Genomic DNA, 14,481 nt, shown 5'->3' with positions numbered 1-14,481 from the left:
ATCCCATGAGAGTCAGGTTCTGGGATGTGCTGTAAACCGATCCTAAGAACTGAGCACTGGCACTCTCAGGAGAAGCAACTCCACACTGGTACCCATCCCAAAAAGGCCGTAAACAAATCGGACTGGTTATTCCGACTGCTAGCACTCCAACCAGGTCTCTACTACAAGGATTAGCTATCCCTTTGCAGAAGGACCACTCTCCGATACTCTGCTCTGAGGGAACTGAGAACAGGATCAGGCTGACTGGTCAAATTATCACAGTACCTGTTCCTGTGGCTCAGGGATACTGGAAGATACTTGGAAGGGAAGGGAGTGGGTTACAAGTTAATAGAATCTCTACAGTGTTAAAGCAGACCATTCAGCCCATCAAGTCCATACTGACCCTCCAGAGAGCATCTCACCCAGATCCACCCAATACCCTATCCTTGTAACTCTGCATTTCCCATGGCTAATTCCTCTCACCTGCACATGTTTAGACTAAGGGAGGAAACCCACACAGACATGGGGAGAATATGCAGATTCCACCCAGACAGTCATACAAGGATGGAATTGAACCCAGATCCCTGATGCTGGGCTAATCACTGAGCCACCATGCTGCCCTAAACATTGAGGTGTAGTATAACAGAAGCAGCTAACAATACAGTAGTGAATTACATCACTCCAGTAATGTCAGGCCACGTGATAAGCTGTTCTTGATGAGTTGATTAGTAAGGGGATTGATGAGAAGGCAGGACAAAGGGGTTGAGAAACAGACCAGCCATGGTGGAACAGACTCGATGGGCCAAATAGATTTATTCTGCTCCTCTGTCTTACAGTCTATGGTATAATGGAGTGGTGGGTCTTGCTTTAACATGGTTGTACAGGCATGTTTCCTGTTATGTATACATTATACTTGTTCAAAGGGATTTCTGCTAACAACCATCAGCTCCATGCTTATTTGACAATGCTTTCAAAAATTAGCAGATAAACAGTGAGAAAGAAATGTTGAAATAGCAGTACAATGAGACTTGCATTTATATAGCACCAGTCACAACATCAGGATACACCAAAATAGTTTAAAACCCTGTGATATATTTTTAAAATGTGCTCACTGTTGGAATGTGGGAATTGTAGCAATAAACTTGTTTGCAAGAACCAGCAGTGTGATATTGGCCAGATAATCTTTATTTTAAGTCATGTTGATCAAGGACATCAGGAATAACTCACTTAGGATGGTGCCAGGCGATTTTCATATCCATCTGAGAGAGATGGATAATGTCTCAACTGAATTCAGCACCTGCGATATTGATTCATTCCCTCAGTACTGTGCAGGATATGATAATCTACCATTAGCCAGAGAAAAATGAAGGAATCACAAGGGCATGTTTTTGCTAAGAGGGAATGTTCCTAGGGCAAGCTGAGAAGCAGATTGCCTGCCCAATCCACACTGCAACAGACCAAAACAGGAGAATGGCATTGGAGTCAGAGACCCCATTCCCCAAAGAGGAGGCTATGAGTGGGAAAGGACAGTCCTGCATCCCAAGTGATTCCTCTGCTCAGAGGGTCCTCGTGGCTTCTATCCTTGCCCAGCAGCCTCTTTCTCTTCAAACAGAGGAATTGAGATCAAGCATGGAAACCTCAAAACAACCTATCTCCCCAAACCTTCAGTGAACTTAAGAACGATTTTTTTCATAGAATCCCTACAGTGTGGAACAGGCCCAACAAGTCCACAGCAACTCTCCAATAAGTAACCCACCCAGACCCACTCCCCTACCCTATTACTCCACATTTCCCCTGACTAATGCACCTAATCTATATACCCTTGAACACTACGGGCAATTTAGCTTGGCCAATTCACCTGGACTGTGGAAAGAAACCGGAGCACCCAGAGGAAACCCACGCAGGCACGGGGAGAATGTCTTTGTAGAGTTTGCACAGTCACCTGAGCGTGGAATTGTACTGGGTCCTTGGCGCAGTGAGGCAGCAGTGCTAACCACTGAACCATCGTGCTGCCCACACAGCTAGCCCTCAAAGAGAAAGCATTAAAAATCTCTGTGACTCTCTCTTTCTCCTTTGTGGAGGAAACAGGACATCTTCCAAGCAAAAGCAAGCTGGCTTCCACTCATCTTTATCTGCAAATCCCCTGAAGGAGGAATAAAACAGCTTTTTTTTTGTTTTTCCACCTTTCATATCCATTTCTTGTATGTCTATTTGTTTCTGAAGGGGAGACTTTTAGAAAAGGCAGAGTTTAAGCTTTATGTTAGGAATTTGGTTTTTTCGTGCCCATTGTATCAAGACAATTTAGACTGAAGTGAGGACTGCAGATGCTGGAAACCAGAGTCTAGATTAGAGCGGTGCTGGAAAAGCACAGCAGGTCAGGCAACATCCGAGGAGCAGGAAAATCAACGTTTTGGGCAAAAGCCCTTCATCATGAAGGGCTTTTGCCCGAAACGTCAATTTTCCTCTTTAAAGAGGATGTGTTTGTAATAAACAGTATTTTCTTATACAGAAACATGATTAGTACATTTAAATAAAAAACTTGAGTTTGTCAGTCAGGTAAATTGGGACTTTAGACAGATTGACTGTTTCCATCTTTGTGACAATCCAGGAATAGTGTTACTTTATTTCCAGCATGCTACCCCAGTGGATGGTAACAACAGCTGCAGAGGTTGTGTAGGAGGTTGCTTTTAGATTCTTAGGGCATTCAAACAGGTTCTGAGAGGTCAGTCTGTCCAAGTCAGACTGTGTACCTCAAAAGGGTTGAGACAAATATCCTGTTGGACAAGGTTTAAACCAGTTTGGCAGAAGATGGGGACACAAGCATAGACTGAGTTGGTATACATTTGAAATGGAAGGAAGAAAATCAGTAGTCAGACGCAGAAAGCAAAAGGAACGATGATTAGAAAGTTTTCAAAACATATTTGGCCGTGCTCAAACTCAATGCAGGAGTTTCACAAGTAAAGCAGATGAGCTGAAGATACAAATGGAAACATGGCAATAACTATTCCAAAAGCATGGCATAAAGAGGGACAGGGTTGGCATGTCAACATTCCCACTGAGAGTTCCCAGTTAAGATCAAGTGCGATGGGGGCTGTAAGAGACAAAGGGGAGGAGTGGCAACATTGTTTGAAGAAATCATTACAGCCGTGAAGAGGGATGATGTATTATGTTAGGAGGATCTAAATTAGGCCATTTGCCTTGAGCTGTGGAACAAAAAAGGCCCAGTCACACTGCTAGGAGTTTACTGTAGACCTCTAAATAGTTAGAGGGAGAGAGAAAAACAAGTACTTAGGCAAATCTCAAAAAGTATAAAAATAAAGCAGTAACAGGGGATTTTAATTATCTCACTGTTAACTGTAAAAATTTTACCACGAAAAAAATGTTCCAAATGAATACTTTGCACCTGTCTTTGTGAAAGAAAGGGGAAGATGCAGGAATTGATATTAAGAGGGCAGTGAGATATTAGAAATAGTTAGCATAGTGAGGGAAGAAAAACTAAGAAAATGAGCATCTATGAAAGTGGATTATCATCTGGGTCAGATGAAGTTTACCCTGAGCTACTAAAGGAACCAGGGAGGAAATAGCAGATGGCCTGAGCATAATTTTTCAACCCTTGCTAGAGGATTGCTGATGTTTACCTTTCTTTAAAAATGGAACGAGGAATAGACCAAGTCATTACAGGCCAAGTCAGTCTAACCTTGTAGTGGGCAAATTATTGAAATCAATTCTGACAGATTGGATAAAGAACTTAAGAGGACGTACACTGTAAATGGGATTGTACTCACTGTAAATTTCGGCAGCTGATATCAGGATACCCAGTTGCTCGAGGCCCAGATGGGGAGCGACACAAAGCAAGGACATAAGCTCGAAGTGTAGCAATTCTCTCTGATCGAAATTTTGTGTCAATCAAATCCAAATGTGTTCCTACTACAATCACAGTAGCATTGGGAGCTTTTGCCTTGAACAAAACGCAAATCGTGTTCAATCTTTTTCCATTTATTGAACAATATTACTCAAGAGAAAGACAGACAGCAAGGATCAGAGAAGCATGCCAGTGAGCGAGAGACATAAATAAAGTCAGAGACAGACAGAAGCACATAAACACAAATACAAGACTGAAAGTTGCCACAGAGATGGTACTGAATTCAGCAGTGGGTGTGCTTAGTAAATTTGCACAGGAATGCAATGTGCTGTTTGACTAATTTAGTTTTGCTTCGGCATAATTATTCTGAAGGCAACATCTCAGGGAGGATAGTGTCTTGCTTGGAACCAATGGGGCTCAATAGGAAGCCAATTTAGGGGAATCTGTCACATATACAATTTTGTCAATGTAAGCAGGCCCCACATTAGGTCAAAAGCTTATATAAGCAGATGAGGTGATTGTACAGTAGGAGATCATTGAGTAAACAAGCTATTGACAGCCTCCTATAAGAGGAAATTACAAAGAGGAGTTCATGATTTGTCAATTTCATTCACAGATTGGGAATGCTGGAAGAGAAGTGCAGTTGTGGAGGTGGTGGCTGACCTGTGCACAATCATGGAGGCGGCCCAAGGGGGGGCTTCCAATATCACTAAGATGCCAGGAATCTCAACCTTGGTAGTAGAAGGACTGTTGGGCTCTTGTAATCAGCTACTCAGGGGATGGACTCAGGTTCTGGGAAGGCATCAGACTTTATATATCACAAATGTAGGCAATTAGGTATAGTGGAATGATCCAGTGCACCCATCAAGTCCCGTTATTACAGCTCAGAACAATCATCAGCAGGAAAGGAGCTGTGCAACCGTTGCCACCAGCTCCTTCTAAGGTATCCTGGCTATTGCTGTAATGCATCATCCTGAGGCAATTGCAAATGGTGCAGCTATACTTCCCACTGCAAATCCTCTGTGGATGGCTCCCAACTGGTAAGATATACCTAGTAAAGTGATGTTTGTTGACCCCAGTAAGAAACTCCACAACCATCGCAAAAGAGCAATAAGACCACTGCAATCTCAGCACATGAGCCATTGGCCTCCAGAATATGTGGTTCTGATGCCCTGGTCAGTCCAATTGGCCCTTCAGTATTGCTGTTCAAGGATTCCAGCATTGCTGTGCAATCAGGCCAACAGGATGAACATGGGGAAGACTGCTTTGTCTCTTCGAAGCATGAGGCAATTGATGAGGAATATCTGGCAGCATTACAAGGCCATCAGAGCTTGGACCCATGTGGCACCGCATTGTTCAGGATGATATGGAAGCCCGAAATGCCCTGATCCAGGAACAGTGCACCTAAGCGTGGCAGCTATTATAGGTGGCCATCTGATTAATGCCCGTGGCAACAAATGTGATTGCAGCATCAATCTGCTAAATATCAGGATTCTTTCAAGGATCAGTTGCATCTCTGGCATCATACAACCAGCAACCCATTGTGTCTAGTCTGTAACTGCTGTACTGCTTCAGAAATCGAGCAGACCATGTTAGCAACTATCAGTGGTGTCAACAACCAGCTGAGAGAGAAAGAGGCTTCAGGGCCAATGAGGCACTTCCCAAAGCACAAAGGCTAATTGTTTATACATGCCCATCAAAGCATGTGTGGGACAACAATGGGTGCGATTAAATTGAAAAGGATTTAATTCCCTGATTGTGCAGATTGCTTTGATCCACTGGCTGTGGATCCTGGTGCGTGGCAGCTTGGGAACAGCGACGTAAGCCACCTTCTAACATAACCTCATGTACTCCCAATGCCACATCTCTGTGGCACTTGTTCAACTAAATGGTTGGACACTTGTATGCAATGCCATCTAGTTAAAAGGCAGCTTATAACAAAAGGAACAGAAGTAGCCCATTGAGCCTCCTTTACCTCTCAATACAATAATAGCTTGTCAAACATTTCAATGTATTTTACCCATCCCATACTTGTAACCCTGTGTGCCACTGGCAATTAGAAATCTATCAATTTCTAAATTAAACATATGCAAAGAAGATATGCTTCCACAGCCCTCTGTAGTAGAGAATTCCAAAGAATCACAACCTTTTCGTAAAATAAATTCTCATCTCAGACCTAAATGACATTCCCAAATTTTAAACTGTGCCCCTGGTCAGGCATCCCCATACTGAAGAGGAACCATACAAAATGAGCTATGCTTCAAACAAGGTGACTATTAAGAGGACCAGTAGTTTTCAAAAGATGAGTTTCTGACAAATGGACCAATTTGCTAGCCCTGCAGTATATACTGGCTCAGACCTCTCTGGCTGTTGCTTGCTGTGTACAACATGATTTGGCTCTGTAAAGGGGAGAGAGAAACTGTCCAATGAGGATATCTTTCATCATCAAGCCCCAAGTAGGAATCGGACAATAAATCAGATGGAGAACTTCAGAATGTTGGCCAGGCTGCCATACCACGAGGGTCAGAGGTTTGTTCTGAGGGAGATACAGGAGCTTCTGATCAAAAAGTGATTCAATGAAACATCGAGCCATATTGGCCAATGCGACATTTAGGTGCTGCATCTCCCTTCATCGGGTCTCTGAGGTCCTCTGGAAGAAGCTTGCCATTTTTATCACCAGACACAAAAACTCACCTGAATTATGACACCATTCAATAAAGTTGACACGACATATTATGAAGGTCTTGCGGTGCCTGCCTGGTGGCCAGGAGGCTTGGGTTTAAATCTGACCTACTCCAGAGATGTGTCATTACATGCCTGAGCAGGTGGATTAAACATATCCATAACCTCATTTACAACCCAACTAATAAGGAACAATGTTGACCCACGTGTGTCTCAAGTGACTGCTCAGAGTGCAGCAACGCGGCAAAGGCTGCAACATGGTGCTCCCCTTTCCTCATTGGCTGTGCTGGATGTTGGTTTTCTCACTAGCCTGGATGACATTGTTGGTATTTGTCTCAGGCAATCTCTGCTTGTCTAAGCAATGAGGGCTCTGATATTTTGAGTAAGTTCTGCCTAGAGGCAGGAGCATCCTCTGTTGTTGCAGTCTTCCTGGCTCACCTGAGGTGGCACAGACCTGGCAGAAACACAAATCTGATCTCTCTTCCATAGTGGCACTCATCGATTGAACTGAGTGTCAATAAAATGGCTTTGCGCACAACTCAGCATAAAAGGAATTTGTTGTTGCTTCTCATTCCCCGTGTAAGGCAATTTCTCAATGGAAGTTGCCACTTGTACAGACAAGGGGATATTGCAACTCATGGTCTGAATAGACTCCTCAAATGTCCTTGGCCAGGGTTGCATTTACTCTGGAATTTTAAAAACACTGTCACTCATCTCCCTCGGGCATCCAAGATGTTGCCTCAGAAACAAAACTCGGAAATTCATCATTAGTCTGCAATACAGGATGTGCTTAGCATCTGCTGCTCAGATGTTCAAAATAATTGGGCCCTAGGTTTAGTCAATAGTGCAAGCCCACCAAGGTGCAAGAATATGAGACGATGGCAAAAGAGGAGTGTGCACTCTCATAAGTACCCTCCTGCCCCTCAGAGGTAAAGTCCAGTTCCTCAGGGATGGTGGCTGCAAGGATCAAAGATTAACCGATTGAAGAGAACACTTGACAATGAATAACGCAGATACTGTTGTATCTTGTAGAACGTAGGTCGAAACACTACACTGGTCATACACGTGCTCACCTCTAGACACTGCCACACACATTTCTATCCTATCTCTCTTCCTAGACACATTCCAGTCCCTCGTAGGCCAAATGTAATTCCTTTAGATCTTCATCACCTCTAGCACCAACAGTGATCTTCCTTTCTCCAAAATGATCTGTCCCCTACTTGAGTGGACTGCTCCAGTAGAACTCCATCTTTGTTAGGACAGGCAGGTTTGCCACTTCACTTACATTGTGGGCCCTCATCTTCTACAGAGGCACTGGGGCAATGTTGAGTTCCAGATGAGAAGGGATCAATCCTTTAAGTTGAATACAGCTTTCACAAAGACCATTCAGCTGCTGAGCTCATTGCAGCTTTGTCTAAATATGGACAAAACAGCTGAATTGAGAGTTGGGTATTGTTTGATTAAATGCAGTATCAATGACTTCCAGCAAAACTAAAGTCAATGGGAACAGGAGAGAAACTGCTGGTAGAAGTCATAGCTAGCACAAAGGATGTTTGTGGAAATTTCTAGATTTCAGTTATCTCAGTCACAGGACATTCCTGCAACAGCTACTGAGGGTGTATCCTAGGCCCATCCATCTTCAGATGCTTTATCAATAACCTTCCCTTCATCATAAGGTCAAGTGTGGGGATATTTGCTGATCACTGAACAATGTTCAGCACTATTCATGACTATCCTCAAACAATGCAGCAGTCCATATTCATATGCAACAAGATGTGGACACTATTCAGACTAGTGTCGATACTCGACAAATAACGATCACATCTGATAAATGCCAGGGAATTACCACTTTTAATCTTTTCTCGAAAACAATAGCATTTCAATTAGTGAATCCTACGTTTGTGAATGTCTACATTCTGGAGACTACCATTGACCTGAAACTGACTGAACCAGCCATATAAATACTGTGGCTAAAAAAAGCAGGTCAGAAGCTGTGAATCCTGTAGTGGGCAACTTACCTCCTGTCTCCCATAGGCCTGCCCACCATCAACAAGGCACCAGTCAGAAGTGTGAATACTCTTATTCAGAGAATACTACCGCTTGCCTGGATAAGTGCAGCTCCAACAACATGCAGGAAGTTCAACACCAACCAGTTTAAAGCGATCTAATTGATCGGCACCACAGCCACCACCTTCAACATTCACATTCTTCATCACTGACACATACTGTCAACAGTGTATAATATCTATGGGGTGCACTGAAGTAACTTACACAAGCTCCTTCATACATGTATCTTCTACTACTTAGAAGGATAAAGGCAGCAGATGCATGGGACCACCATTCCCTGCAAATTCTCCTCCAAGCTACACAAATCACCATCCTGACTCAGAACTATACTGCCATCCCTGTTGCTGGCTCAAAGTCCCAGAACTCTCTTCCAGATAGCACTATGACGCTATCTACACCACACTGCTGCATTCAAGAAAGTAGCTTACGACCAACTTATCACGGACAGGCAACCAATAGCTAGCCTAACATACAATACACATATCAAATGATTACTAAAAAAAAGGCACTCAAATTCCAATTTTGTTCCCAACCTGCTAATGTGTACTGCTGAAGGACTATGAGGTTTCGCTGTAATATACAAGCCAAGCAAAGATTTGGAGAGTTTGTACTTTGCAGGTCATGCCAGTTTTTAAAAATAAAGTCCACTTCCTACCTCAATGTTCAGTAGCCACGACTGCAGGTTTGCCACTGCTTCCTCTCCTAGTGCCAGATTCCACACCACCACATAGAGGGCTTTATCAGTGAAAAAGCACTGATTGACTGTTGACATTATGGCAGTACCTCCAACATCCCACACATTAAACATGATGGAATCCACCTGTCAAGTAAAGAGTAAAAACTAACAAAACTACATTGTAGCATTCTGTGCCATAGTTAATTACAGTGACCTGTTTGCTCGAGATTGGCTTTAACAGAGAGCTAGCACAGGCACGATGGACCAAATGGCCTCCTACACACTTCAATAATTCTATCAAAGTATATCTTTCAAAGGAATGATGTGAGCCTTCCTGGTAGATATGCAAGATTGGGAAACGTACCTTTAGAAAGTGCTATTACGTGTGGCTGAGAAAGCTGCAGAATGATGGAAAAGACTTCAAACATTGACAGTTTGCAAGGTGAAAATTATTGCCCTTTCTCTTGGCATTTCATATTTATAAAAGTTAATATTTTGGACAAAATGCCACAGCACTGGAGTCAATTTTAATCCTGCTCTCATGGTGGAATCTGCTTTGTGGGCAGGAAGGAGTGGAGTTATAATGAACACATTATTTTGCTTACCAATCCTGTCCATTAATGATGTAAACCTGCAGGGCTCTGTAGGCAAACAAGGAAGCTACCTAAAACAGGCTGAGGTCTCAAAAATTTATGAAAATGCAACAAAACCTCAATGGGAGTGGAATGTGGAAAATATGCAGCTGTCCAGGAAATGGGTCAACAGAAGACACTTTGCGAAATACCCTCCACATCAACACAAATACAGAAAGCAATGTCACAACATGATTGCATTACCTGATAAATGAGTTAGTGAGTTTGAAAAATGCACCCCTGAAAACTAAAATATAAGCTGAAAATCAAAAAAAAAAAGCCACAAGAAAATCACAAGAGCCTAAAAGAAGAAAATTGACCCCTGCCGTGTTTTTCTCCACACAAAAATGAACCCACAAAAAAAAGGAGTTGGTAATGTAGCGGATATTGTCCAGTGACAATATTAAGGGCTAATGCTCTGGGCACAAGGTATCAAATCCCATCAACAGCAACAGTGGAATGTCATACCTAATGATGATTGTGCTTTGTGCACCTCCTATGCACCTTGTGTGCCTCACTCTGTCTAAGCACCCTAAGTCTGTATGCCCTTATTTGCTATGATCTGCCCACACTGCTCACAAAAAAAAACAACTTTTCACCGTACTTAGGTACATATGAAAATAAAACAAATCATTTCAAATGTAAATTCTAGTTAAAAATCTCAAAGATAAATGTAGTCTCAATAATGGTGTTTCAAGGCTAATCTTTGATCGTGACAAAAATCTACCTGGTTCACTAATGTCCTTCAGGGAAGGAAATTTGCCATCCTTATTGTGGAGTGGTCTACATGTGATTCCAGATCCAAAGCATTGGGGTGACTCTTAAATGCTTCTGAAATGTTCCCTCGCAAAGAGCTCAGTTCCAACACAATCAGGAACAAATATCAGTAAAGCCCACATTCTATGAAATAATAAAATAAAATACAAGCAGTATTCTAATCTCATGAGTCCACCATGGTTCCATATCTCTTTACCCCTCCTCCCCCCCCACTTTCCTTCTCTCACTCTTAAATCATAGACCACAGAATCCTTAAAGTGTGGAAGCAGGGCATTCAGCCCATTGAGTCCACACCGATCCTCTCAATCAGCTTTTTAAAAATGGAAATGAGAACAAACAAAACTCAGCAGATCTTTCAGGTATGTCACCTTTCTGTTTCTCTCTGCACAGATATGCCAGACTTGCCAACCATTTCCAGCATTTTCTGTTTTATTTTAGATTTTCACAGAGCTTGCTTTTATAATAAGAAGCTGATGTGAGTAAGCATTCTCCTTCAGTCCCAGTTAGGAACACGTCGATGAACTACATTCTCCATTGGATTTAGTATAACTGGAAGTGTTTCTGGATTCTCAGAACAGATCAGGAGTAGAGAGATGATGATTATTGGGCTTCCCACTCTTTGATACTTACAGCAACACAAAGAAAATAAGAGACTTCAGATTCTCTGAACCCACACAGCATTACACTTTAACAATGCTATACTAGAACTGCAATACATGTTAGAATCAAGCAAAACTCTCAGTACCTTTGTCTTGAGATTGGCAGGTCGTAGAAGTTCCCAGCTGGTAGTTTGGATGCTACTTTCTTTGGACATGCTTTGAGTGGATTTTCCTGACTGTAGGGTCTCCAACAGAGTGGATTTTCCTTGACGTGGAGGCCCAACAATGACCATTTTCAGTAGCTTGCAAGGCTCAGCTTTTCGCAGCTGTGCTCTCAGATAGGTCAGTATTGAACTAGGGCCTGTTAAATGGTTACAAGCGACAAGCCATTTACCAAATTGTAATGCAGCACTATTCTTATAATTCAGTTCAAATCCCTCTTCTATCTGCCTGTTATGAAACTCAATCTTCATTGCGAAACTTCATTTATATTTTAAGTTAAGTGATTCTGCAAATCAAACAATTGATAATCTCAAAATATTTTCTGGGCAACAGTTGATCCTCCATTGACAAACTGCATTTTGTCAATTCCATAATTTTCAGAATAACATTAGAATTATCAGAATTGTTTGAGGCTGGATCCAGAGAGGGGTCTCTGGTGAGAGGTCAGAGTCAGTACTGTCAGTGCTGTGGAACTGAAGTGATGGCTCTGCTGAGGTGGTCATGGATGGGGTGGGGGGCTCTGGTGAGGAGGCAGGGACCAGTGGGGAGAGTACAGTGAGGGAGCAGAGGCCGGTGAGGACAGATGGAAGTTTAAAATTACAACGGGTTGATAATCAATTATATTAATAAATAAAACTGTGACAATGGATTTCAACACAGGCAAATGTGAGGTCATCACCTCTGAGCGCAGGAGAGTGAAAAAGGATAGAAATGATGAATTTAGAAAATGGTGGACGTCGAGTGTGCATTGGATATCCCAGTGCATATACTATTAAAACTCTATGAATAGGTCAGCCATAGGCTCATTGAATGGTAGAACAGCTTCAGAACTAAATGGGCTTTTCTCTTACCTAAATTCTAATCTGCCCTATTGCCTAACTTGCAAACACTCCTATGCCTTGACATAATGTTAAATCACTGGTAGTTGAAAAAACATTGCAATAACGAAGAAAAGCTCAATTTACCTTCATTTCTGATCTCTGTGGGCACATTTGAGATACTTAATTGATCGATGTCCAGCTGCCAGAGATTAGCCAGCTGGCCCAGCTCAGCGGGGAGCTCCCGGATTCCAGGGTTGCTAATGAAACAGAAAAAGTATTAAGTTGTACAGGCAGACAGAATCAACACTATTCCACTGCGAGCAACCAATTGATTTTGGAGTCAGTTTGTCTGATAAACTCCAGTTTATTCTAATTTAAGGTACCATTTAAAATAAAAGTATTTTATTTATTTTTGTCCTTCTTAACCGAGGGATAGACAGAGTTTACCTGTCCAAAACAACTTGTGAACTAAAACATGGACATTTCTGCTCTCTGTGGAATAAACTCCACTGACAGAAGTCTGGCAGAGACAGACATCCATTAATTAGATGGTAATATTTTTCTAGAAAATAAACTTTTAACAATCTGGCCACAGCTTTGAACTGAATGAAGCATGCTGCCATCACTACAGGAGTCTACAGTAATCCCATACTTTTGAGTTAATTATAAACAAGTAGCTGACTTACTTTGAAAGGTACAGCTCAGAGAGGGATCGCAGCCAGCACACTGACTGAGGGACTGAATCAAGAAAGTTGTTGTCCAGGTGCAGAACCTCTAAACACTCACCAAGGAACTGTGGGAATTCAACTGGTGAAACTGAAAATAAAACATTGAAGGCATGTTGCTCTGTTAGTGTTTCACTGCATGTTACTGTCTGCCTTAGTGGGATACTTTTCTGTTGGGGCAGTGTTACATTTGCACATCAGCGTAGACATTGATTACACTGATGAATTTTGACACTGGTTTTCAGAAACACAGGAGGAGATAGGACTAAGAGTGCTCCCTGTTCCCCACTAGTGAAACCAAAATAGAATCATAGAATTTTACAAAACAGAGGAGGCTATTAGACCCATCATGTCTCCACCGATTCCTGAAAGAGCTACCCAGCCAGTTCCATTTTCCAGCCTTGTCTATAAACTCAACTTTTAAATATATATCCTGATGTCTTTAGAAATCTCCTGTAGAATCTGCCTCTACCACTCTCCCTGGCAAAACACTGCAAATCTAAAAACTCTGAGTAAAGACATTTCACCTCATCTCATTCCTTGCGAATTGTTGCCAATCTTGAGAATGTGATCCCTAGTTACTGACATATCAACCAGTGGAAACAATATCTGTTTTTGATGGTCAAAGTTGTTCATTATTTTGAACACCACATTAAGGTCACCACTTAATCTTCTCTGCTCCAAGGAGAATAAGCCCTACCTTTTCCTTGTATCTAAAATCCCTCATTCTGGAATTATTTTAGTAAGTCTCCTTTGCAATCTCACCAGAACTTTAACATCCTTTCGTAAATCATAGAATCCCTACCATGTGGAAGGAGGTCATTCAGCCCACTAAGTCAGCACCATGCTGCTGAAGAGCACCCCACCCAGACCCAACACCGTACCCAAAATCTGTAACCCTGCATTTCCCACGGCTAATCCACCTAGCTTGCACATCGCCGGACACCAAGGGCAATTTAGCATGATCAATCCATCCAACCTGCACACCTTTGGACTGCGGAAGGAAACTGAAGCACCCGGAAGATACCCATGCACAGGAGAATGTGAAAACTCCACACAGATAGTGGTCTGAAGCTGGAATTCAATGCAGGTCCCTGGCACTGTGAGGCAGCAGTGGTAATCACTGAGTCACTATGCTGTCCCAGGTGTCCAGAACTGAACACAATATGGTCTGAGCAATGATTTGTAAAGGTGTAGCATCACCTCCTTGGTTTTATACTCTATGTCTCTGTTTATAAATCCAAGATCCTATAAGCCTACTTAACAATTGTTTCAAATTGCCGGCCACCTTCAGAGCATTATGCCCTTGAACTCTGAGGTCCTGCTGCCTCTGCACTCCCTCAATGTTGTACCATTGCATCTGCATTGCCTCTAGGTTCCTCCTACAAAACTGATTACCTCACATTTCTCTGCACCGAAACTCATCTGCTCGGTGTTTG

At 42.4% G+C, this 14,481-nt stretch overlaps 1 protein-coding gene across 1 annotated transcript in view; it reads right to left on the bottom strand.

Annotated features, from left to right (window-relative positions):
• The window catches only part of lrrk1 (leucine-rich repeat kinase 1), a 237,289-nt gene that overhangs the window by 99,131 nt on the left and 123,677 nt on the right, over window positions 1-14,481 (bottom strand). Inside the window, exons 13-17 of the mRNA XM_043677668.1 lie at window positions 13,004-13,133; window positions 12,462-12,574; window positions 11,421-11,635; window positions 9,246-9,410; window positions 3,765-3,937 (exon numbers count right to left, since the gene is read on the bottom strand). Of these exons, the coding sequence (XP_043533603.1) occupies window positions 3,765-3,937; window positions 9,246-9,410; window positions 11,421-11,635; window positions 12,462-12,574; window positions 13,004-13,133 (796 nt within the window). The remainder of the gene's footprint in view (window positions 1-3,764; window positions 3,938-9,245; window positions 9,411-11,420; window positions 11,636-12,461; window positions 12,575-13,003; window positions 13,134-14,481) is intronic.

This window comes from Chiloscyllium plagiosum, chromosome 36 (assembly GCF_004010195.1).
Source record: "Chiloscyllium plagiosum isolate BGI_BamShark_2017 chromosome 36, ASM401019v2, whole genome shotgun sequence".
Lineage (NCBI taxonomy): Eukaryota > Metazoa > Chordata > Chondrichthyes > Orectolobiformes > Hemiscylliidae > Chiloscyllium > Chiloscyllium plagiosum.
Note: the sequence above shows the minus strand (reverse complement) of the source record. Positions and strands in the feature narration are given on the sequence as shown.